Genomic DNA, 24528 nt, shown 5'->3' on the forward strand with positions numbered 1-24528 from the left:
GCTGTCAGGAAGCCTTCACACAGGGCTGGGTGTTTGCTCCAGCGAAGGAGCCACCGTGTCCCTCCTTCTCCAGGCTCACTGGGTCATGCTGCCTTGTCCCAGAGCTTCGTTGTTCCCAGGGCCAGCTCAAGGCTGCTCCTTCCCCACCAGCACCCACAGAAAAGCACATTTGCCTCCCAGGAGGCCTCCTGCACCCCTTCCTTGCAGCCACATCCCTCTTTCTGAAAAGACAATACTCATTTTGCCTAGATCCTCGTTTTGCCAAGATCATCGCTTTGCCTAGATCCTCATTTTGCCTCCTCTGCTCAAAAGAAGGGGACCTGTCAAGCCTTGCTGCATAGAAACGATGCCCCCCTCTGCTTCCGGACCCTTCTTTGCCACTGGGAATCTGGTTCATGGTAAGGAAATAGCCATCGTCCGTCAGGATTTGGTGCTCCTCACTGCGATACCCATGGAAAGAGATTATCTGGCTCTGGAAGGAGAGAAACCAGTCAGGAAACAGGTGGGTGGTTTTGACTTGACTCATGGCAGAACTTGTCCCAAGCATGATATGCATCAGAGGTTACATTTTCCCTGGAGATAGCAGAGCACAGCTGGCTCCATTGTTTCTTGGCTGTGCCAAATCAAGCAACCCCCCAAAATTCAACGTATTAATAGAGCTTATCGGGGTGGGAAGTTCCCCAGTGTGGCACACTGTTGCTTGTACTGCACTGCTAAAGCATGACACAGCAAGAGAAACCCGGGGTGACAGAGCCTCAGCCTCCCGGTGCTGCTGGGTCTGGAGGGACAGCGAGGAGCGAGCAATGAGCAGAGGGGGATGCTCAGACTCTTGTCCCCTCAGAAGTCTCTTCCACCTGTGGAGTGGCAAGATGTGAGACGTGATCTGACCATCTCCAGGAGACATGAAGAGGTTCTCACTGTGGAAGAGCCGCTCTGAAAGGCACAGATGGTGCCTGGAGCCCCAGGGACGCCCCAGAGGCCACACTGTCCCCCTTGCAGGTGGAGGCAAGGGGGTGACACCAATGACAAAGGAGCAAGGCAGCGACCAGCTGGCCGAATGCCCAGCGCAGCATGGGGGGATGTGCCCAGGCCCCCTAGGTCCCCATGGGTGCAGACACCAGGACAACGGATGGGGACAGCCCAGCTGGTCCTTCAGGAAGGACTTTGTGCCCACCCCACAGGGAAGACTGGACTCCCCAGCACTTACAATGTTCATGAACTGCTCAGGGTTGTCATGTCTCGGTCCCACGCACAGGACAGCATCACCCAGTACCTGGGCCAGGCACAGGGCCACCAGCAGCGGCCACATCTCACCTCGCCACCGCGCCTGCGGGACAACAGGGGTGGTGTGAGCAGGATGGCAGGTGCCCCAAGCAGACATCGAGCAGCTCCAGCATCGCTGGCAGCACCACCAATGCTTGACGCTGCAATGTGGAGCAGGTGTTTCCAGCCCAAATGTGCTGCTGTGGCCCCACACGGACCCTCCACCTGCATCCTGCCGCTCCAGTTGAAGCCCGTGGAGTGGGAGCAGCAGTGTCATTTGTGTCTCAAGAGCTGGGGGTCCCCAGGGGATGAATGAGGGCGGAAGGAGGCCACATCTGGCCTGGGAGGCTCTGAGCTGGCACATCTGGCAAGTTCAAAGCAGTAGGAGACTGTACTCACCAGACCCTCTTTGTTGCACCAAGTCAAGCTCAAAAGCTGGTGATTTTCTGCTGATAAAACATGCAGAGGAGCTTGGAGGGGCTGAGCCCTCTGTCGCCTTATAAATCCACCTCCCCATGCCTCTCCAATCACATTATTTATTGCCAAGCTTTTCTTACCCACCCTGTTTATCTTCTTACTGTTTAAACCAAACCAAAACAAAACAAAAAATCTGGAAGAGTAAACTGCAGCAAGTCTCTTCACCCTGCAGGGGTGAACTCATTAATGGCTCTTCGCAACCAAAGAAACCATCTTTTATTTTTGCCTGTATTTGTGCAGCATTGAACAGGGCAGGAATTCACCGCACTGTGACTTAGTTCCAGACTCTGGACACAGCAGACATGGCTGGTTGCCCGAAGGCAGCCTGAGTGGCCAACATGGACCAGAGCAATCCGGCTGCTGAACCTCAGGCATCTGCAGAACAGTGCCTGCAAAAGGAGTTTCTCCTTTGAACACAAGCCCTATGGGGAGAGGCTGAGGGAGCTGGGCTTGTTTAGTCTGGAGAAGAGGAGGCTTAGAGCTGAGCTCAGCACTCTCTAGAACTACCTGAAGGGCAGTTCTAGCCAGGGGGGGATTGGTCTCTTCTCCCAGGCAGTCAGCAATAGGACAAGGGGCCATGGGCTTCAACTCTGCCAGGGGAAATTGAGGCTGGATGTTAGAAAGCAATTCTTTGCAGAGAGAGTGGTCAGGCATTGGAATGGCTGCCCAGGGAGGTGCTGGACTCACCGGCCCTGGAGGTTTTTAAGCTGAGCTTGTACATGGCGCTTAGTGCCATGATCTAGTCAATGGACTGGAGTTGGACCAAGGGTTGGACTTGATGATCTCTGAGCTCTTTTCCAACCCAGTCCATTCTGTGATCTCCCCACCTCTCCGATAACTGCCCAGATGGCAGAGCGGCTCATCGGTGCCTGCACTGGGGGGCTGAGCATGTTCATGATGATGCCAACGGTGTGCAGCCCCGTCTATTTATTACACCAGTAAGTAAAATAATTGTTTGGCTGTAGAATTGTGTGTGATTCTGCCTACACTTGTTAGAAGTCACCCACAGTGATGCACAGATCAGAAGGCTTTAGGACCTCCAATCCGAAGGAAATAAAAATATGGATGGATTAAGACTCAGGGAGATTAATTTGCAACCTCTGAAATCCCATGCCTTTTAACACAGAGAAAAATATGTTTAAAGGATAAAGCTCTGCTCTCTGACCAAAACTGACGTCAGCCGAGCAGCTCGTGAGGCCGGGAAGCTGCTCTCAAAGCACCGATTGCTGTAACGCATCTGGTGCTGCCACCACCACTGGCCGGCTTGGGGATCCCTGCAAGACACTGTGCTTAATGTAGAGAGCGCAGCTCTGTGTTTGCAAAGGTATAACAACCCCTGACCTGTATCTAATTGTAAAGGAGAATAAACCACTTCAGGGAGCAACAGTCGAAGTCCATCTCTCAATAGATTGCCTAGTTAAAGATCGTTGAAGGTAAGAAATTGGCATGCAGGACTGGAGATTGCCATCAGATTGCAACATAACGCTGAGTTTTGTGAGGACAAATATAATACATATACTTAAGACTGCACCTTCAAATAACACATTTTGGTTTCCTCTTTCAAGTGAAACAAAGTCAGGCTCATGTTGTTTTTCATCCGTAAAATTATGAGAGCTTGGAGTAATTCCTAAACCACTGTTTTATGTTGCTTCCTAAATTGTGATCTTTCACAAAGAATGGATTTGCTGCACCAATACCATGTCAAACCCAGCTGTAAACTCACTGAGCTCCCCCCAAAAACCCAGCCTGGAGATTCTTTGCCTCTGTTCTCCTCCAGATCCTGCAGCAGAATCCGCCCTTTGAGACAGGAGCTGGGATTTCCAGCCCAAAGCTGAAAATGGCCAGTTTCTACCCATGTGCTCATGGGCCTTTTTTGGGCTTTCACACATATTGTGGTTTGACTTCTTCAATTATTTAGAACTGAAAAAATAGAGTGAGGGTGTCTTTCTTCACACAGGGGTCCTAATCACCAAAGCTGTCAAAAACAGTGGAGGCAGAGGAGAAAACAAGGGGATTGAGGAGTTCTGAATCTATGCACCCAATGGCCCTCTGGGCTGATTAATTTACTGCTCAAATGAGAAAAACCCAATCCATCATTAATATAGAGGAGAAAGAAAATGATCCACAATATATACAGATTGCAATTTGCTTCCAATCCTCACCGTGTTTGATGACACGAATGTTTTTGCTTTGGGAAGACATCCCCACCGCAGTCGGGGACACTGGATGTGTACGGGTTTGTATATCGCTCAGGTGCTGCCGAAGCTGTCTCCATCGCAAAAGGAAGCTCTTCACTATCACTGTGAAGGACATCTCATTTCACACAGAATCACAGAATCCCAGAATGTGAGGGGTTGGAGGGACCTGGAAAGCTCATGCAGTGCAATCCCCCCATGGAGCAGGAACACCCAGATGAGGTTACACAGGAAGGTGTCCAGGCGGGTTGGAATGTCTGCACAGAAGGAGACTCCACAACCTCCCTGGGCAGCCTGGGCCAGGCTCTGCCACCCTCACTGGGAACAAGTTTATTCTCAAATTTAAGTGGAACCTTTTGTGCTCCAGTTTAAACCAATTACCCCTTGTCCTACCATTGGTTGTCACCGAGAAGAGCCTGGCTCCATCCTCCTGACACTCCCCCTTTATACATCTGTAAACATGAATGAGTCACCCCCCAGTCTCCTCTTGTCCAGCTCCAGAGCCCCAGCTCCCTCAGCCTTTCCTCACACGGGAGATGCTCCACTCCCTTCAGCATCTTGGTGGCTGCGCTGGACTCTCTCCAGCAGTTCCCTGTCCTGCTGGAACTGAGGGGCCACAACTGGACACAGTATTCCATTTGCCTGAACTGATGTTACTTATAAGGGATTTACATTCAGGTTCTTGTCTTCAGATGGGCCCCTCTTCAGACCACCACCTGTTTTACTCAGTTTCACCAGCTTCACCCAAGCTGAGCTCTTCTTTTAGAATCACAGAACAGTTTGCATTGAAGGGACCTTCAGAGCTCATCCAGTGCCCCCCCTGCCATGAGCAGGGACATCTTCACCAGCTCAGGTTGCTCAGAGCCCCGTCCAGCCTGGCTTGGGATGTCTCCAGGGATGGTTCATCCATCACCTCTCTGGGTACCTGGGCCAGGCTCTCATCACCCTCAGGCTGAAAATCAATTAACATTTACATGTCCAGCCTTTTGTGGGAGAAGGTTTCTGTGTCACGACAAAGGTCTGATTACTCATGAGCACTGAATGCTCATGAGAAGAGCAATATCTTCCTCCACTTCTCCATCTGTCTATTTGGACCAGTTACAAATACTGAAGCCTCTAAGGGCTCCAAAGCATGGTTCATTTCTTTTTCTTGACTAAAATCTTTCCAGGGAAGGTTTATTGCATCTATATACAACAAAACACAGCAAGGAAACGCTGCCTCAATTAGTGTGTTTTAAGTTAAGTGGCAAGTAGAGCTTGCCCTGGTGGCCGTATCCGAAATGAGGCGATTTGCCTCTGCACCCATATAAGCAAAGAATTTGTTGTTGAAGGAATTAAGGAAAAAACAGTGTCCATAACTCAGAGGTTTCCAAGCCATCCCCAAAAGGCTCATTTTCCAGGCCAGGAGAAACTTGGGGGATGTAGAAATCACAGCAGCAATGGGATGGATTCCCAGTTTCCTTCCTCATTTTTCTCCTGCCTTCAGCGGTTGTTGGTTCTTCCCAACTTACCTTGTCAATACTCGGACATCATTTTCTAGACATAATTTTTCCCCCCACAGCTTCTCTAGTGTTTGTGAATAAGAAAGTGGAAATGTAATTGTATTTAACACCTGCAAATAGCTGCTTTCTCAATTGTATGTTCTGGCTATGGTAAAAAATGAATAAATAAAATAAAAAATAGCCAGCTATCACTTCTGTTAAAAAAAAAGTAAAGGTCAGAAATTAAATCCTTGAGACTGGTGAAGGAGCAGAAAGCTGGGAAATGGTGAGAAGACATAAGGGAAGATAGGAGAAGGAGGAAAAGCAAGATGAAATATTAACTGTTAAATTTATGTTGTGCCTGGCATGATCCGCTTGTCTGAACTGTGATACCCTGTTGTTCTCCAGTGGTAGAAAGAAACCAAAAGGGCCTTCTGGCTGTTTCACTCCTGGTACTGATATAACTTCAGTGCACAAAAGGCAGAGTGGGCACAAGAGCATCTTTCTTCCCCTTTAATTTCTGGTTTGGGTACGCTTTGGCTAACATGCGTGTTTTGAAGGAGGCATTTTGGTTATGAAAATACATGCCTCTGTGTCACTTTTTTCATGAAACCACTGAAATTACCCAGTGTGCACCTCAAAGAGGGTGCCTGACCATCAGTCATAGTGTCCTTGTCCCAGTGATGAGGGGACGTTTGCCCTCGGACACACCATGCGCGATGGTCCAGGTGCCAGTCATCACAGAAGCAGTTTAATGAGGAGGGCGGTGGCTGATAAACCCGCTGGCACTTGAGCAAGATCAGCTGGCTTGTGTAAGATTCAACAGCCTGACTTAACCACCCCCCGTGTGTTTCAGGACAGAGCTGGTGGCTCCTAGGAGAAGGACAGCAAGAAGTGGTATTGCTGCTGCCCCTTAAGGAGGTGCCAAGAGGACAACCTGGACAGGGCCTGGGGATGTGACACGGTGTTTAACGTGGAAGCAGATCACTGCGTCCCCAAACCTTGGCCAGAGGCATCACAGGGTGCAGAGAGTGGCAACACTTGTGGGTTATGACCAAGAGGGGTGTCCTTCGGTGATCGGGTTAGCATGACCTGTCCTCCAGGATAACCAATGAGGGAGCAAGTGACAAAGAGCAACGCAAGGACCCAAGCTCAGCGGGCACCTCCAGGCACTGGAAAGGTGTCCCCAGCATCCGTCCCACTTCTCTGTGCTGGGTCTGGGAGGCCTGTGAGGCCAGGAGGATCGGGCCAGGACCCACCAGCTGGCATTGACAAGAGACCGGTGCTGAGACTGTCCCTGTGGCTCTGTCCCTCTGCCTTCAGAGCCCTTCACCACCCTCTGCTGCTCCACCAGGGAGCTCAGCAGCTTGACTTCTCCTCAAGCCAGCCAGCTGAGACTTGCTGTCCCATGGCAGAAGCCTGTTTGATGTCCTTTTATTTCGTGACATATTTGCTTGTCGGACAAGAGACAATCTGCTGACTCGGCAACTGGCCTGCAGCCTTGTCCACTTCCATTACCTTTTCCCACCAAAACAGCATGCATTAAAAGAGGTCTTCTTCTCCAGCAGTGGCAATGGCCTCACGGCAGTGACGATGTGCGCTGAGGTCTTGGTTGCCATCCCAGTGCTCCCAGTAAGGGACAGCAGACCCAACTAGTCAGCTGGGGAGGAACAGGGCAGCAGCCTTTGGGGTGATGGGAAGAGGTCCTGGGGTCAGTGGTCCAGCCCCAGGTCATGGCAGCCATGGCCCCATCTAGCTGAGATGGGACCATCCAACAGCCAGGCGGCACCCATGTAAAAGCACTGGTGGAAAACAGCATCAGTGCATGGAAAAATCACCCAGGCCGCTAATTAGTGCATTCGTGATTGCTGGTCTGCCCCAGATCCCCAGGCGGCCACCAAGCACATGTCACCAGGAGCAGAGCTGGGGACACCAGGTGTCCCAAGTCGGAGCATCCCCGACCCCTGGCCAAGGGGCTGTGCCGGGGTCTCCAGTCCCCTCTGCTGGCCCTGGAGATAGATTTTGGGGTCGTTCATTTGTCTCTATACATCTCCTGGGTCCAGCCACGTGCCACGTGTCTCATCTGAAGACATCTCCTGCTGCTGGGAGCCCATTTATTTTCATTTCAGTGCGGATTTGGGTCATGGCTTTGTTTCAAAGGGAGAGAAACTGCTCAGCAAAGGAGGCAAAGCAATCAGAGAAAAGCCCTTTGTACTGATGGCAAAATACGAAGTAAAGCTGTGGTTTTTTTCCTTTGGGAAAATTGTTTCAGCAGAACCGGAAAGAGAATTGAAAAAAAGATGTGTTTAAACAGGATTAACTTAAACAAGAATTTGTATCGCAGAAAGATGCTTAGAGAACTTCTTAAAGACGGAAAAGCACACAATTGCCTAATCTGATAATCTGATGGTCTAATAAAATTTACGAGTTGTTTTTTATTTTAGAAGAGACTAAAGTGTTTACTGGGAACAGACCGTCTCAAGCAAACTGCAAAACCTGGTTGGGTAAAGAGCAATACCTCTAAATACAACTTTACACAAAGCTGCTTGGAATGAGGCAGAAGCAGAAGCAACACATTTAGGAAGAAAACAGGGAGGAAAGAGAATTAAATCATGTATTATTTACTGCAGCCAACGTGGCTTTGTGATATACCAGGAAACTAATGAGTGCAAGCTTCTCTTCATAGATAACATTCATTACATTTTAATTTCTGCTTGCTGACCTTGTCCTTTGGAGAAGAAAGGCTTAGGACAGGACCTCTGAAGAAGGCGGCAGAGGATAAACACAGAGCATCACTGCTGTCATGTCACCAGCAGTGACACCCTGTGAAGCTTCTCACCAAAGGATGCTGCAGATGGCAAACATTTACCTGAATTGATAGAGCAAGTGGGCAAAGACTTGCAATATCTATCATGGAGCGCTAATTAGCATCACAGGTGGTTTGGGAGGGTGGGAGATGGTTTGGTCCCCATGCCACAGTGTAAGATGGATGTTCAGCACAAGAGCGGCATCCTACTGTGGTCAGCAAGGCCAGTGCATGGTGTCCAGCATCACTAGGGAATCACTGCCAAGTGGTTTTATATATATATATATTCTAGTAATGAATTCTGTGATCAGAAATAACCCACAACAGCATTAGAAAGACTGTTCTCCACCCAACATTATTTTCTGTATTTCCTCTCTGTCTCTCATCGATCTGCTTTGCCTTTCATTGCTACTTCTAGGTGAAATCCCCCTGAAATCACTGCTCTCTCTATAAATGGTGCAAGAGACACACGTTGAACTGAATTAAAACATGAGACCTGACCACTATGCGTTAATGAAATGGCCAGATTTGCAAGTGCCACCAAAAATAATACAGTTTGCTTCTATTCCAAAGGGGACAAAAATGAGAAAGAAATGTTCAAGTTAAGACAGGCTAAAAGGAAGCGACGACAAGACCTGCAACCCGTCATCAGAGCGCCTAACCGGGGACGATCAGCTAGGCCAAAGGGTGATAACTTTCTGCATTGAAGGTTTAAAAACATTTCCTATACAACAGTGCAGGAAAAATAGCCATTTTTAAGCAAAAGCTTAAAGGTGGTGCTGACAGCAAAGAGCATCCTGGTGCTGCGAGGGATGAGCAAGGAATAACTCCCTGACCTGTTTTCTTTTGGTCCACAAGCCTCGTTTAGTTCAAAATAACGGTAAAAATGGGGAAAAAAAGTCATCATCATGTTTAACACTGAAATTCAAGCCAATTCTACTGTTTCTAACTAAAGGTCAACCTATGGAGTTGGGTTTTGTGGAGGATCTGCATATGTTGTTTCATGTGAACTCAGGTATTGTAACAGTTCAGCCTCTGTTTTCCATGTATATAGGGGAGCCAGGGATGGAGAAACATCTTCTCGCATGCTTGCCCACGCAGAGAAATGGTGGTTTTGTGCAGAGCAAACGCTCCAAACCTGGCAATATTTAACACAGTTTGTCCCAAACCCGTAAAGCCATGAATCTGTAGAGGTCTCATTTCTTAAAGCAGAAAGACTTCACCTTATTTCTTTGTGAAATACTGTGCTGGTTTGACTGAAAATGAGTTAATTTTCTTCGTGCAGTTAGAAACCTTTTCGTAGCTAGCACGGTCATTATTTGGACTTGGTTTGAGAGCAAGAGACAACACCCTGGGACAGAGTTAATGGTTTTAATTGCTCTGGTGTGAGAGACGAGGATGTTCCGAGCGCTCTGCCCACGGGTGTATGTGGGACATTTGAGTGATTTTCTTGAAGTTAATGGACATTGTATGGAATTGAACTGAACAGGCCTCTGAGGCCTATGTATTCAGCAAGAGAGCAAGAGAGCAAGAGAGCAAGAGTCGAGCAGCCTACGTGTCTTACGTGACTTTATACAACCTTGGGTAAAACAAAAGGAAGACTGTCTAGTGAAGAAAAGAATCAGCAAGTCAGCTATAATATAGATACGTTTTGTATAATATTAGAGCTTATGTAAGAATTGTATAATCCAATCACCTATTAGTTTGCGGCGCGTGAACAGCAGCTATTGACCAATTACAAGTAGCTTTCTGATGCATGGACAGCGCGTGGACAGGTCAAAAAGATATTTAAGGAGAGTTATAACAAGTAATAAACGGCTTCACTTGAATTCATATTGGATTGTGTGGGGTCCATGATTCGTCGCCCTCGCAGGTGTAAGCACGGCATGGATGGGACGGTCATAATAACCAACCAACCATGGACTGAACTCTCTATCTGCTGCATAAGTGCCCTACCAGGGGTGTTTTTTGCAGCACTGCCTGATCACGTCGTGTACACACCAGATTTTGGAGAAAGCCCTTTAGTCAGAAAACACGCAGCGCAAAACGAGCGACTCAAATCTTCTTACCAAAACATCTCAGATAAACCCCAAGGCGTAGCCAGTTTGTACATTCCCTAAGCCCCTTTTTTCATCGGGATTTTTCGCACGTGGCTATCGGAGCCACACGCTGGACTGTCTTGTAATTGCTTTTCGGGATTTCTTTCTTGCAATCTTTAATGAATGTCAAACCTACTAGTACTGTTTTGCCCCTAAGGAGATGTATTTCTGCTGTGCTTTTTCACCAGAGACCTGTTAGATGTCTTTTGGATCCACACTGGCAGATGACAATGGTGTGTTTTGTGTCCCCGATGAAGCCAGAAATCAACTGCATTACGGGGGGCTCCGGACCCCCATGTGCAGGCACTTCAGAGCCAACCACATGGGAAAGGCTACACAGGACCCAGCCTGTCTCAGGGAACAGGTCACTGCAGTATCAGTCTGAACAACACATCTGGAACTGCCGTCTCCTCGCCTGTGTTTCCTGTACTTTGCAAATAATACGGGTGATGAAGATTTAAGAAAGAAAAAGGAGAGAAAAGCAGGAAAAATAAACAAAATAGAGAAAAGTTGGGGTGTGTGTATGCACGGGTGTGCATGCAGGGAGGTGTGTGACCGCATGTGTGTGCAAGAGTGTGTGCCTATGTGTGTCTATACACTTGCATGTGTGTGTGTGTGTGCGTGCATGGGTTTGTGCACAAGAGCTGCATGTAGAGGTGTGGCGTGTGCAGGGGGGGTGTGTGTGCGCATGTGTGTGTGCACGGATGCACGCACAGGGGTGCAAGTGTGCAAGGGGGGTGTGTGCGCGCATGTGTGTGTGCAGGGAGGCGTGTGACTGCATATGTGTGTGCATGGATGTGCGCACAGGGGTGCAAGTGTGCAGGGGTGTGTGTGTGCATGTGTGTGCAGGGAGGTGTGTGACTGCATGTGCGTGTGCATGGATGTGCGCACAGGGGTGCAAGTGTGCAGGGTGTGTGTGTGTGCATGTGTGTGTGCAGGGAGGAGTGTGACTGCATGTGCGTGTGCATGGATGTGCGCACAGGGGTGCGAGTGTGCAGGGTGTGTGTGTGTGCATGTGTGTGTGCAGGGAGGTGTGTGACTGCATGTGTGCATGGATGTGCGCACAGGGGTGCGAGTGTGCAGGGGGTGTGTGTGCATGTGTGTGTGCAGGGAGGTGTGTGACTGCATGTGCGTGTGCATGGATGTACGCACAGGGGTGCAAGTGTGCAGGGGGTGTGTGTGTGCATATGTGTGCAGGGAGGTGTGTGACTGCATGTGTGCATGGATGTGTGCACAGGAGTGCGAGTGTGCAGGGGGTGTGTGTGCATGTGTGTGCAGGGAGGTGTGTGACTGCATGTGCATGTGCATGAATGTGCGCACAGGAGTGCGAGTGTGCAGGGGGTGTGTGTGCATGTGTGTGTGCAGGGAGGTGTGTGACTGCATGTGTGTGTGCATGATGCACACAAAGGGGTGCGAGTGTGCAGGGGGTGTGTGTGTGTGTACGTGTGTGTGCAGGGAGGTGTGTGACTGCATGTGCATGTGCATGAATGTGTGCACAGGAGTGCGAGTGTGCAGGGGGTGTGTGTGCATGTGTGTGTGCAGGGAGGTGTGTGACTGCATGTGCGTGTGCATGGATGCACGCACAGGGGTGCGAGTGTGCAGGGGGTGTGCGTGCATGTGTGTGTGCAGGGAGGTGTGTGACTGCATGTGTGTGTGCATGGATGCACGCACAGGGGTGCGAGTGTGCAGGGGGTGTGCGTGCATGTGTGTGTGCAGGGAGGTGTGTGACTGCATGTGCGTGTGCATGGATGTGCGCACAGGGGTGCGAGTGTGCAGGGGGGGTGTGTGCATGTGTGTGTGCAGGGAGGTGTGTGACTGCATGTGTGCATGGATGCGCGCACAGGGGTGCGAGTGTGCAGGGGGTGTGTGTGTGCATGTGTGTGCAGGGAGGTGTGTGACTGCATGTGCGTGTGCATGGATGTGCGCACAGGGGTGCACGTGTGCAGGGGGTGTGTGTGCACGTGAGCATGAGGGCGGTGTGTGACTGCACGTGTACGTGTGTGTGCACACACGCGCACGTGTGTTTGCACTGGATGGGTTTCCGAGGTCCCTTCCAACCCCTGACATTCTGGGACTGTGTGCACACGGACGCGCTGCGCGGGCGCTGTGCGTGACCGCGCCTGTGCATGTGCGTGCACACGCCCGCGCGCGCGCCTGTGGGCGTGGCAGCCCGCTTCCCCGCCCCTCGGCACCGCCCATGGGCGGGGCGAACGTGCCCTCCGCGGGGCGTGACCGGCTCAGGGAGTCCCGCCCCCGAGCAGAGCGGGGCGGGGCAGGGCCATGGCGCGAGTGCTGGTGGTGGGCGCGGGGCTGACGGGCGGCGCGTGCGCGGCGCTGCTGCGGGGGGCGGCGCTGGGCAGCGTCACCGTCTGGGACAAGGCGCGCGGCGCAGGTGGGTCCGGCGTGGCGGGCGGTGGGGAGCGTGGCGTGGCGTGGCGTGGCGTGTCGCGTGGCGTGGCGTGGCGTGTCGCGTGGCGTGGCGGTCTCTGACCGGCTCGTTGCGCAGGGGGCCGCATGAGCACGAGTCGCAGCGCGCGGGACGCCGCCTGCACCGCCGACCTGGGCGCGCAGTACGTCACCCTCGACACCGAACGCGCGGAGCCGCGCCGCAGGTAAGCCCCGCCCCTTCCACCCCGCCCCTTCTTGGCCCCGCCCCCTCAGCCCCGCCGGTCCCGGTGCTGCGGGTGGGCTCCGCGCTCCCCGCTCCGGTCCGCCTCCCGCCCCGCCCTGCCGCCTGCGATAAAGGTGGGACAGAGGGGGGGAACGCCCGCTCGGCGGCGGAACGGCGCGTTCTGCTCCACTCCGCGCTGCCCGCGGGTGTCGCGCCTCCGTGGTGCAGACCTGTGTGTGAGTGCCGTCCCGCTGCTTCATTTCTCAGAGAGTCGTAGGTGGTTTGGTCTGGAAGGGACCTTCAGAGGTCACCTGGCACACCTCAGAGGCACCTGAATGTCGTGCGGGTGACAGGGCAGGTAGATATGAAAGAAAACTGGAATATTGTGTCCAGTTGTGGCCCCTCAGCTCCAGCAGGACAGGGAACTGCTGGAGAGAGTCCAGTGCAGCCACCAAGATGCTGAAGGGAGTGGAGCATCTCCCGTGTGAGGAAAGGCTGAGGGAGCTGGGGCTCTGGAGCTGGACAAGAGGAGACTGGGGGGGGACTCATTCATGTTTACAGATATATAAAGGGGGAGTGTCAGGAGGATGGAGCCAGGCTCTTCTCAGTGACAACCAGTGATAGGACAAGGGGCAATGGGTTCAAACTGGAACACAAAAGGTTCTACTTAAATTTGAGAAGAAACTTGTTCCTGGTGAGGGTGGCAGAGCCTGGCCCAGGCTGCCCAGGGGGGTTGTGGAGTCTCTTTCTGTGCAGACATTCCAACCCGCCTGGACACCTTCCTGTGTAACCTCATCTGGGTGTTCCTGCTCCATGGGGGGATTGCACTGGGTGAGCTTTCCAGGGCCCTTCCAACCCCTCACATCTTGGGATTCTGTGAACAAGCGGGAGGTGCCTTGTTTTAGCAGGAACATGATGTCAGTGTCCCCAAGAGCAGCTGCCTGGCTGAGGGGACGGCAGGATGGTGCTGGCAGGGCCTGCTGGGCCTTGCAGGGTGCACAGGTCAGTTTGCTGCAGCCTGGGGAAGGGGGCGGTGGTGTAACAGTGGTGCAAAAGTGTGGCATTTGTGTGGAAACCCCAGAAAAGGCAGGTGTGTTTCAAGCACCTGCAGCCAGAATCACAGCAGTGATTCTGGGCTGATATTCTGAGCTTAAAGTAGCTGTCGTGCCTGCCCCGTCACAGTCCTGAAACCTTCAGGTCAAACCACCAACAGTGTCTTTTACAGGCATGGTAGGGAGCCTTGGTATCACACAAAGGGCCAGCCCCTAATAAAATAGCAAGGTAGTTTGTCTTTTTAGAGCTGTGGTTCCTGTTCAAGCATAACCTTGAAATGAGGGTTGAATGAGGTCATTAAAAACTGTTTTCTAAATTTAAAAGTTAGGCTGGTCTTAACTTAAACTGTGAAAAATAATGACAACTGCTGTTGGTTTTTATGTGCTGTATTTTCATCCCTTTGTCTTTTGCTCCCTTTAAGCTTCTATGAGGAGCTTCTGTCTCATGGTGTCTTGGAACCACTTACTGCGCCTGTTGAAGGAATGGTAGTGAAAGAAGGCTCCTGCAATTATATGGCACCCCAGGGCATCTCCTCGGTTGTCAAGTATTATTTAAAACAGTCAGGTAATTATATGCCTTCGTAGGAAATGAAAGGTTATAATGATTGTGTTTTTGAACTGTCTTTCAAATTTAAATCTTCAATGAGAACGTTCAAGTTCCTTGTTTGTTTATGTATGACTTGAAGTTGCTTAGATTGATAAACATGCCTGCAAGCTCTATAGATTTCCAAGCCCTGCAAGCGCTTTACTGACCTCAGTTGCTGGTGTGTAAAAATGTACAAATATAAGGGCTGTAGGCTCAGTGGCCAAGCTTATATTTACACTGTTGGCTTTAGCATATGAAAGTTGGACCTAGCACCATTAGGACAGAGATAGTTTAGGTGGAGTGAGATCGTGGTTGAGCAGGGATTTGAGCTGTGACTTGAATCAAGTGAGCGTTTGGGTGTTTTTTCATGAGTGCATATTTAACTATGCTGAGAACACAGTGGTGAGCTACATCCTTTGTTCTGTAGAAATGAGTGCTTCTGTAGTATGTGAGCCTACTGTGTTGCAAGGCCTTTAGAAAAGATTGAAGGAAAAGATCATCTGCTGGCTTGAACTGTGTAACTACTGCATTGCGAGTAATGTGGCAGAACCACTTGTACAGTTTGGGGACTAATTTAACTCTGTTTTGAAACATGTTAGCTTTGTGAGCAGTCGGGCTTTGCTGCTTTCATGTGATTGTTTTTGTCTTTTTTTAATTAGCTGTTTTTTTTAGACTATAATCTTGCAAATAATTGACTGTGTTCTTGTCTTCTGATATATGAGAGATGCTAACAGGGGCAACATGTTCTCTTTCGGCTGCTGGGGGGTGCACTTTGATTGCTTACCCTGTGCCACCTCCTGCACTCCTGATTTCACTCTGAATTGATTGAGCTCAGTAAAGCTGCAGTAAACTAACCTGATGAAGAGAGCAGCTGGTAGTTTTCCATCTGTTTACAGAGCTGAATCACACCAGAGAGGAGTCAGATGAATACCAGCCTTAGCGCAGGGGAGCAGGGAGATCTTTTCAGAAGATGAGGATCTCCTCTTTTAATATCATATGCTGGCTGTTAAATTGATTCAACCCAACTTGTGAAACTTTGCCCTAAGACTGTATGCTTTGCTGTTACTCAGGGAGACTACTGTGCATTTTCTGTCTGGAATTCAGTGCTACAGGTATTCAACTTCTCCTTTTTCCAAGCAGGTGCAGATGTCGTCTATGAGCAGCATGTAACTTGCATCTCTCTCAGAGATGGGAAATGGGAAGTCTCCAGGAAAATGGGTCCACCAGAACAGTTTGATATAGTTATTCTCACAATGCCTGTTCCACAAATTCTTCAGCTGCAGGGTGACCTTCTAAACAGTAAGTTACTACCTCAAAACTGCAGGTATCTAGCGTAAAATGGCAATAGCACAGCAAAGAAACACTCAGCAGTCTGAGCTGCCTGTTAGTTTCTGCCAGAATAAGGGGAACCTGAAAATGATAGGAGGTAGGTAATTTGGAGACTGTACATGTGGCACATGAGTGGTAATACCTCGGTAGCAAAAATATCTACATACAGTCCTAATATCTAAATAGATGTGTACATTTTTAATATTATATTTATTTTTTGGTGACTTCTAAAACAGGACTTGTCTTTCTGTAACTTGAAAACAGTTATTGAGTCAAATGAGATCATCGGGTGGTCCCTGTGTGGTGGTTTCCTTGTTGCTACCTGTCCGTTGACATCATGCTGCCTTTGGTATGTTTGCAAGAGGGATGACCCAGGGACTAACACCTGGGTAACAACTGTGCTTTGGGGAAAATCCCTGCGGCATTTCATTGAGCCTGAAATCATACGAATTGGAACAGAGGAAGAAGCCCGGATCAGAATTCTCTGTTCTCTGGTTTGTAAGGTGAAAGCCTCTCAGACCCTCCAGCTTGTTTGCTGTTGTTGGCTGCCACATGTGGGTTGCATTCCCCACACATGAGTAAATCTCAGTTATCCTTAGGTGATTTATCGAGGTGAATGTGTTAACAGTGCTGTGGAGGCTTAGGAGGAGCAGCTTGGTGCTGAGAAAGAAGTGTACGTTCAGGTCTGGACAGGTTTGCTAGCTTAGTTGCGTTGTCTCAGGTGTGAGGCTCCCAGGACCAGCTTTTCTCTGCAGGCAAGATGATGAGTCCTGCTCACCCCGGTGAGCTCTGCGCACAGTGTCTGCCCACAGTGGCTCCCAGCAGTCTTGTTTTTGGGAGAGCTGGTTAGCTGAGGTGCTGCTGAGCCTGCGAGCAGATTTGATGTGCTTGCCATGAGATTTGATCCTTGCACAACAGCCACGGGGAGGATTTACAGGGCGGAGACCTTGGTGCAGCTCTGCAGGAGATGGCTCTGAGAGCTGATGCTGAGCAGATGCCAGGAAGCCCAGCTGGGCCTATGCTGATGCTGGCAGAGCCATTTGAAGTGTGCTGGGCTGTGGATTTATCGCCTCAGCTGCGGTGTTGTACCAAAGACATGCTGCATCTGGCTAATAACCTCTCTTTGAACTTGGCGTGCTAGCAGCAGCGCAGGGGAATCCACGTGGTTCGAGGTGGTCAGGCAGGCCTTGTTGCCTCTCTGCTGCCAGCCCCTGAAGAAGACGCTTGAAAACTTGTGGGTTTTCTGCTCCCTTGTTTGTAGAAAACCCACCAGCGCTTAAAAGGTGAAGAGCTGACTTGAACGCTTGGCTCCCTGTGCTCTGCTGTATCTTGGATTTTAATACTTTAAACTATGTGAGTGTGGCTTGGAAGCTGTCTGTTAAAAGATACCAGAGCAATAGGTGGAGGTAGAGTGAGCTGCCCAGGTCTGTCTGGAGTTGCTCTGTAGTAGCTGGGACGTGTATGAGGGAAAAGGAAGAGACGGGATGGGAGGAAAGAGAAGGATAGATGGCAGCAGGACACAGAGCTGCAGCACAGTGCCTTATGGTAGGAGAGCGAAAATTGATGTCTGATCACAGTAATGAAGAGAAGTATTTTCATTACAACCTCTTATGTTAAGCTTTGTGCCTAAAGAGATAAATATCCTCTAAGAGCAGGAGTTCTCTGCTATTCGTTGTTTGGTGAGCTCTCTTATTTACCCTGGAAAGTAGTGGTATCTGTGTTGAATTCTTTTGGTTAGTGTGCTCTTTCACTTCATACTCTGAATCATATGAGCAGGGTAAGTGTATAGACATCATTTTTACCATTATATATTTTCCTTTAAATAGCTGCATGTGGACTGTTCTGCTATATAAAGATACAGTAAACTGATGATAAAAACATGGTTAGTAACCGAAGCATTGCTTTGCAATTGTTTGGAAGTGAGAGGAGAGACATATAGCGCCTACAATGGGTTGGGCTGTTTCCCGCTCTGCAAGGAGAGACATCCTCTCTCTTCTTGTGAGGCTTATCCTGATGATGTGGAATGTTGCTTGGACACGTTTGCAGTCACGGCTGACCCTCAAGCTACTTCAGTTTGGTGAGCTCAGCTCACAGCAGATGGGAAACCCCAACAGCCCCAGCAGTATGAGGATGTGGGGACGTGTGTAATGAGGCACAGTCTGGTTGCTCAGTGGTGTCATTCCTGGGGTGACTGTGGGAGTGGGTCTGGCCCATCCTGTCCTTTCTAATGGGGCTTGACAGGGAATGTCCCAGGAACAGAAGAAAAGTCAAGGTAGTTCATAGTGCTGTTTTCTCAGAGTCTTGACCAGGTTCCCCTGGTCTACATCTCAAGGCTTTCCTCAATCAGAGTTGATGTCTTTGCAAATCACTTTTTCCTCAGGTATTGAAATCCTTTCATGTCCAAAAAGTGTGCAGGTCTCTTTTAGAACATGTAGTTAAGGTGTTTCTCTCACTTGCTTCTGAAGCCCTGGAACTGTCAGATGCTTTCCACAACATCCTTTTAATGTTTTGTGTAACTGCAGATTAACTTTTATCTGAGGGAACCCAGCACGCTTTGTCGTCTTCTCCCCTTTTCTCTTCCTCTCTCTGCCTGTACCCTGTGCGAGACCAGCTTCCAGATTTCCAGCCAATTGTTAATTCTTCATCTCAGGCAGCAGGGCTGACTCTGTACCCTGGAGTTTCCAAGTGCTGGACGTATTGGCTGCTTTAATTCTGTTTCTTTAGGCGAAGAAGTAAGCGGGAAATAGGTGAGGAGACCGTAAGGAAGGTGTTTCAGAGCCTGGACAGGGCGTAGATTTCAGACCCTTTTTGACTTATAGAGGGTCAGGGTACATCAGTGGATCTCTAAATCTCAACCTTATATATCAATTGCATGTCAAAGAGCCAAGTTGTGCTGACAGCCCAAAACTGACCCCAGGATTCAGTGTGGGGCCTCACCAGTGCCCAGTACAGTGGCACAATCACTTCTCTAGTCCTGCTGGCCACGCTATTCCTGATACAAGCCAGGATGCTGGTGGTCTTTTTGGCCACCTGGGCACACACTGGCTCATGTTCAGCCGCTGTCACCAACACCCCCAGGCGCTTTCCAGCTGCTCTTTCCCGAGCCTGCAGCGTTCATGGGGTTGTTGTGACCCAAGAGCAGTACCCGGCACTCAACCTTGTTGAACCTCTGACAATTGGCCTCAGCCCAATGATCCAGCTGGTCTAGACCCCTCTGCATGGCCATCCCACCCTCCAGCAGATTAACACTCACACCCAATGTGGTGTTATCTGCAGACTTACTAAGGGTGAACTCAATCCCCTCATCCAGATCATTGATAGAGAGATTAAACCGAACTGGCCCCAGTACTGAGCTCTGGGGACACCACTCGTGACCGGCTGCCAACTTGTTGAGCATCTGCCTGGTCACTAGTGTTAGCCTGCACATGTGCTGCTTTCTTACGCATGAAGCAGTTCAGTCATCTGTGTGCTCCTGTTTTCCAAATCCAGAGGCAAAATTTGTTGATTCTAATAAACATGTTTGTGCATTGCCAGTATACAAACTAGCAATAGCTGGAATTGGGGAGGACTTCCAGTCCCTCCTGGAAGGGGAGACTCCTGCTCCTCGTTGCGAACTTCCCAAGGTGGGAGGAATCATTTTGCCACTGTGGTCATGCTGCAGCTGAAAGGAGGGATGTGCGGAGCTGGAGGAAGGGGAGGACTTTCTTCTCTAGCAACAGCAGCCTGTGTGGCCAGCTTGAAAGTCACGTGTAACTACTCTGAGACTACAGGCTACTAAGGGGCTTAAAGCAAAGGGGGGCCAGGATTTAGGAGCCTTAATTGCTGATCTTGAAGGCCTTTGTTATATAGAAGACAGACACTGAAGCTAAATGAAAGACGTGGCCCGGACGCCTTGTGATAATGTTAATCTCGGTCACTGTTGTGATTTGTGGTGAGCAGTGTCAATGGAGCGAGCTTCGACCGTTTCCCCAGCAGCCCTGGTTTTGGCTGTAAGTAGCTTTTATTGCGCACCTTCCTTTGCCTCAGTGTATCATCCATACTTTGACAGCTTGTTTAAGGATCTTCCATATCCTCCATAATTTTCCTCCACTGCTCTTGCTGTATGAATTGCCTTTTCACATCAGTTTTGCAGCACACTAGAGGTTGAACTATGGACCTGTGCCAGGTTCCATTTTAGCCGCTTAGGTATAACTGGATCTAGCAGTTCAAAGCCAAATTAAGTTTTAAATGGGTTTTGACGAGGGTTTGTTAGCATTGAGGTATAGATAAAGGCTGTAAAATATGTGAAGGTGCAAAGGAACAACTGTGTGGAGCAGATGGTGCTTTGATTGATTAGTAAGCATTGAGATTAGCCTTTGATATTTGTGTGTAGAAGAACCCGAGTTGGAGAGTTTAAATAAGTAGCCTCAAGTGGTCATTCACCCCTTGCAGGAATTCACTGTTTTCCAGTTTGAGCCTTGAGACTGACTCTGTCACATTGGTACTTTCCCCTTGCTTGAGATTATTGAACTCTCTGAATATTGTATTTTTAAGCATGGATGGTTGCTGTAAACAGGCAGTATGTTTCTTTAGTAACAAAACAGTTTGGACACTTACGTCCATGTTTTCAGAGGTGTGTCCTGGAGTTTTGGTTCCCGTATTCGTAGGCAGGTGTATCCTCTTTGTGTGGACATTCTGGATTCCTCTTCATTGCAGAACTGCTGTGTGTACCTACATGTTCACTATGGGAACGACCAGCACCTGCAGTTATTACCTTGCTGTAGGTACCTTTGGGTCCAGGGGCTGATTTGCTCTTCCATTCGCAAATGTAAACTTGTATATTTATTTCCGTGTCTGTAGGACATATTTAAATAAACGACTTTAATATCCTGATGTAGAAAGCGAATCAGATGAGGCTTATCAATTTGAACCAGACTGAAATTTTACCTTCGGTGAGATGACTTACTAGAATTAAGTTTTTCAAATAATGACTCTCCCAAATTTTATGTTCAGTGGCAAAGTTTCCATTTTAATACTTAAAGCTCTGCAGACTAAAGCTTCTGTTAGGTCCATTTATTAGTTTGTGTCTCTTTTTCTTTTAGAAGAGCCTGAAAGTTATGTCATTGTGAAGCTGTATACACATAAGAGGAGACAGAATCAAGTGGCCTTTAGCCACTTAGAATTCTCACTTTAAATGGACTGGGTGAGAAATGGCATCCAGAATTACTTCTGAGTATAAAGCAAAACATGAGATTAGTGGAGAAGTTTGTGTGTATACATACCTTTATTTTTTTAATATATATGAGGATGTATATGCACATATGTGTATTTATTTACATGTATAAAGTATTTTGTTGTGTTTACTAGTATTCGTCTGTTCTGTTTGTTTGAATTTTGCCAGCATTTATCCATTCTTAACTGAAAGAGTCAGAGAAGGGAATGACGTGCCTATGGCCAATCTTTTTAGATTTACTAATATATTTATTCATCTTAATTTTCAACTTTTATCCATTCCTATAGAACATCTATCTTGCCCAAATAGATATCAGTTCCATATTTAGCAATAGCAAAGACAGGACTAGTAATAATGCTGGAAGTCATAAGCTTTGAAATGTCTTAAACTAATAAAGTTGTTGGTGGCGTGTTGAACAGCCATTCTGAGCGCTCTTTGATACTGGTATGTGGTATGGTTACTCTTCACTGCTTTGTTTTGCTTGGTTTCCATTCAGAAACTGTGTCCTGTGTTTACTTGAAGTTACGGTAGAATTAGCAAACACAATTAATCAAAAGAGAAGAAAAATCTTCTTGCAATGTCTTTTGCTTTTCTTTCTTTACATAACATAAGTTGAGTATTAGTACTGGCCTGAAACAGAAGGGGAAAAGGGTTTTATAGCTCCTTGCAACATGTTTGGAACAACAGTAGGTGGCAGCAATCAAATGATGTGCAGGACATTCAGTTCGAATAACGCAGTTAAATTAACTGCACTTATTTGTGTTTGGGCTTTACATATTTTGGTAGTAAATGTTGTGGTTATGCAGAAGGTAAAAAGAAAATGAATAAGTGTGTTTCTGGGTTTTGCAATGCAAATTTGGTGTCAGAAAAGGGATAAATTAGCTTCAAAGCAGGATCTTTGCAAATGAAAGGACTAGATTTTGCAAATGTTCATCCTCTAATAGTATTTCAGCCGTGCTAGAGTGTTACATTGTTATAAGAATCCTAGATTTGTATACCAGGTTCCATATGATCACTAACCCATGTAGTCCTTTTTTGCCTACTTTCAAATCAGATTTGCAGGCTGGTTTGTTAGTTCTGGTTTTAGTAAGCCATTTGGCAACATGGCAATTAAAGTTTGCAACAATTTGCAGTAGTTTTATCAGTGGCTCAGAATGTTTTCGTTAAGTTGCTTCACTCGGAATTTAAAATTACAGTATTGCATGTTTAATCTGCTAATAAAACAGAATGGCTTGGCTTTTGTTTCAAGCCTGACCTATTTTTTTCCCCCATCTGTGTGAATGCCCCACATGTTTTAAATAATACAAGCTGATGAGAAGATATAAGTAAAGTAGGGCTGTATTTACGTAGGGAGGCTTTATAATGTGAATTAGGAAAGCACAACTGATAATTTTTCACGAGTTCTGAGCGCTTTCTGAGTATGTGTTTAGTTTTGCATCGCGTGATGATAAATTCTGAATTCTGTAGTTCCGGTTCTAGGCAATCTTAGCAGGACTTATTCAGGCTTTGGCTTTGCTCTTGTTACCTAACATATTGAAAATGGTGTAAATGTGTACATCGATTTGTTAGTTACTTATCAGACCCTAGGAGCTGATATCACACTATGCAAATATTTGTGCTTTCTGGAAATACGAACAGTTATTAATTTGGTGCGAGAGTAGCTGTTGATATTAATGTGGTCCTTTAAGCGCCCGTCACTCATTTGAAATGAGACCATCAACTCCAGCGCTCACCTTCTCTTCAGCCTTTGTACCCTCCTGTGAGCTGATCTGACTTGCCAATGCAGCAAGGAGATGGTTATAGATACATAGATATGTATAAAGTATGGAGCTGGTTTATTTGGCTCTGAAACCATTACATGTTCTCTGCCTTCTGCAGCTCAGGTGTAGCCTCCCTTCTTTGGGCCTGCCTTTCAAAAAAGGCAACTGAAGCTGGAGCTGCACATCAGGAAAAGAAAAATCAAAGTAGGTCATGTGTATTCTTCAGTGTTTGTTTGACTTTGCCTATTTTTAGGTGTTTCTTTAGTTCTTGTTCTGCAGTTGTTAGTTGAACACATTGAAAGGCTATCAAAAGTCAAATAGGTCACCACACTGATTCCATTGACTACTTCTTCTGAGAAGTGTGAGGATTAAATCCAACGCCTGTGAGCGTGAGGGGTTAGAAAAGGAGAATGAAGTGGAATATGTTAGATAGTGGGCTACTTTGCACTTTGTTGTTGTCAGTCAGCACTGCCTGCCTGCCCTGAAACTTTGATTTGACAAAGTCAAAGTTTCCCTTCAAAGCAGAAGGGAAAAAAAGAAGAGGAAAATATGCCGCCTTATGTCTTCAGACTTGGAGGGAGTGAGGCAGCCGCTTCCCTTTGGCCAGACCGCGGTGACAGCTCTTAAACAAATCCTGCGAGGGGCTCTCGCTCTGTCACAGCATCTTTTCAGTGCCTGGTACCATTACAGAAGCATTTCTTCTGGCAGCCTCTGTTACTTGTTCTCTCCTATCTCCAGCTGTATCGGCACAACTGTCGGTGAGGCCGCAATAATGCAATCCCTCCCTCCCCATCTTCCCCACGAAGGCGGGGGAGATATTTTTAGCAGGATCAGTGGTATGATTTTCAGTTCACCATGTGGCTCGCAGCCGCGCTGGCACGTTATGCGCTCTCAGCAAGGGTAGGAGAGCAGCACAGGGACTGTGCGAGTGATTGAATGACGTGAGCAAAGAAATGCTCTTGAATCTGCAGCTTCAGTTCTAAGTGTGGGTTTCCTGTGTGGTCCCAGGAGACATTCAGAGCACCTGCACCTTAGACTGGCAGCAGATTGTGCTGATTTAGCTAAAGTAGTTTAAACAACCCCTACTTGTGACATGCAGGGGAGACCTCCTCACTCTCTACAACTACCTGAAAGGAGGTTGTAGAATGAAGGGGGTTGGTCTCTTCTCCCAAGTAATAAGTGATGGGATGAGATTTCCAAGAGTCTGAAACCATTTCATGCTTACTCAGAGCCACAGGAAAGCTCTTGAGGAGTGAGTTGAGAGAAGGGAACGGAGCTGGTGAGGGGCTGGAGCACAAGTGTGATGGAGCGGCTGAAGGACCTGGGGGGTTCAGCTGGAGAACAGGAGCTGAGGGGAGACCTTCTGATCTCTGAACTGCCTGAAAGGAGCTTGGAGCCAGGGGGGTCGGGCTCTGCTCCCCAGGAACAAGCGCCAGGAGCAGAGGAAACGGCCTCAAGTTGCACCAGGGGAGGTTGAGGTTGGATCTTGGAACAATTTCTTCCCCAAAGGGCTGTGGGGCATTGGAACAGGCTGCCCAGGGCAGTGCTGGAGTCACCATCCCTGGAGGGTTGGACAGACGGAGATGAGGTTCTCAGGGACATGGGGCAGTGCCAGGGGTGGGTTATGGTTGGACTCGATGATCTTGAGGGTCTCTTC

General features: G+C 48.4%; 1 protein-coding gene across 7 annotated transcripts in view; it reads left to right on the top strand.

The window, feature by feature from the left end:
- Positions 1–12432: 12432 nt before the first annotated feature.
- RNLS (renalase, FAD dependent amine oxidase) overlaps positions 12433–24528 on the top strand; it is a 72999-nt gene continuing 60903 nt past the window's right edge. For 4 of the 7 annotated variants that reach the window (XR_010473578.1, XR_010473579.1, XM_065068115.1 and 1 more), the window contains exons 1-3: positions 12433–12713; positions 14407–14549; positions 15708–15869. Coding sequence is in view for 5 of the 7 variants with exons in the window: in XM_065068115.1 (XP_064924187.1) it covers positions 12448–12713; positions 14407–14549; positions 15708–15869 (571 nt within the window). In the remaining 2 variants the exon portion in view is untranslated. Of the gene's footprint in view, positions 12714–12827; positions 12934–14406; positions 14550–15707; positions 15870–24528 lie in introns of all 7 variants that reach the window. The other 3 variants (XM_065068117.1, XM_065068118.1, XM_065068116.1) reach the window with 3 other exon arrangements.

This window comes from Columba livia, chromosome 6 (genome assembly GCF_036013475.1).
Source record: "Columba livia isolate bColLiv1 breed racing homer chromosome 6, bColLiv1.pat.W.v2, whole genome shotgun sequence".
Classification (NCBI taxonomy): Eukaryota; Metazoa; Chordata; class Aves; order Columbiformes; family Columbidae; genus Columba; species Columba livia.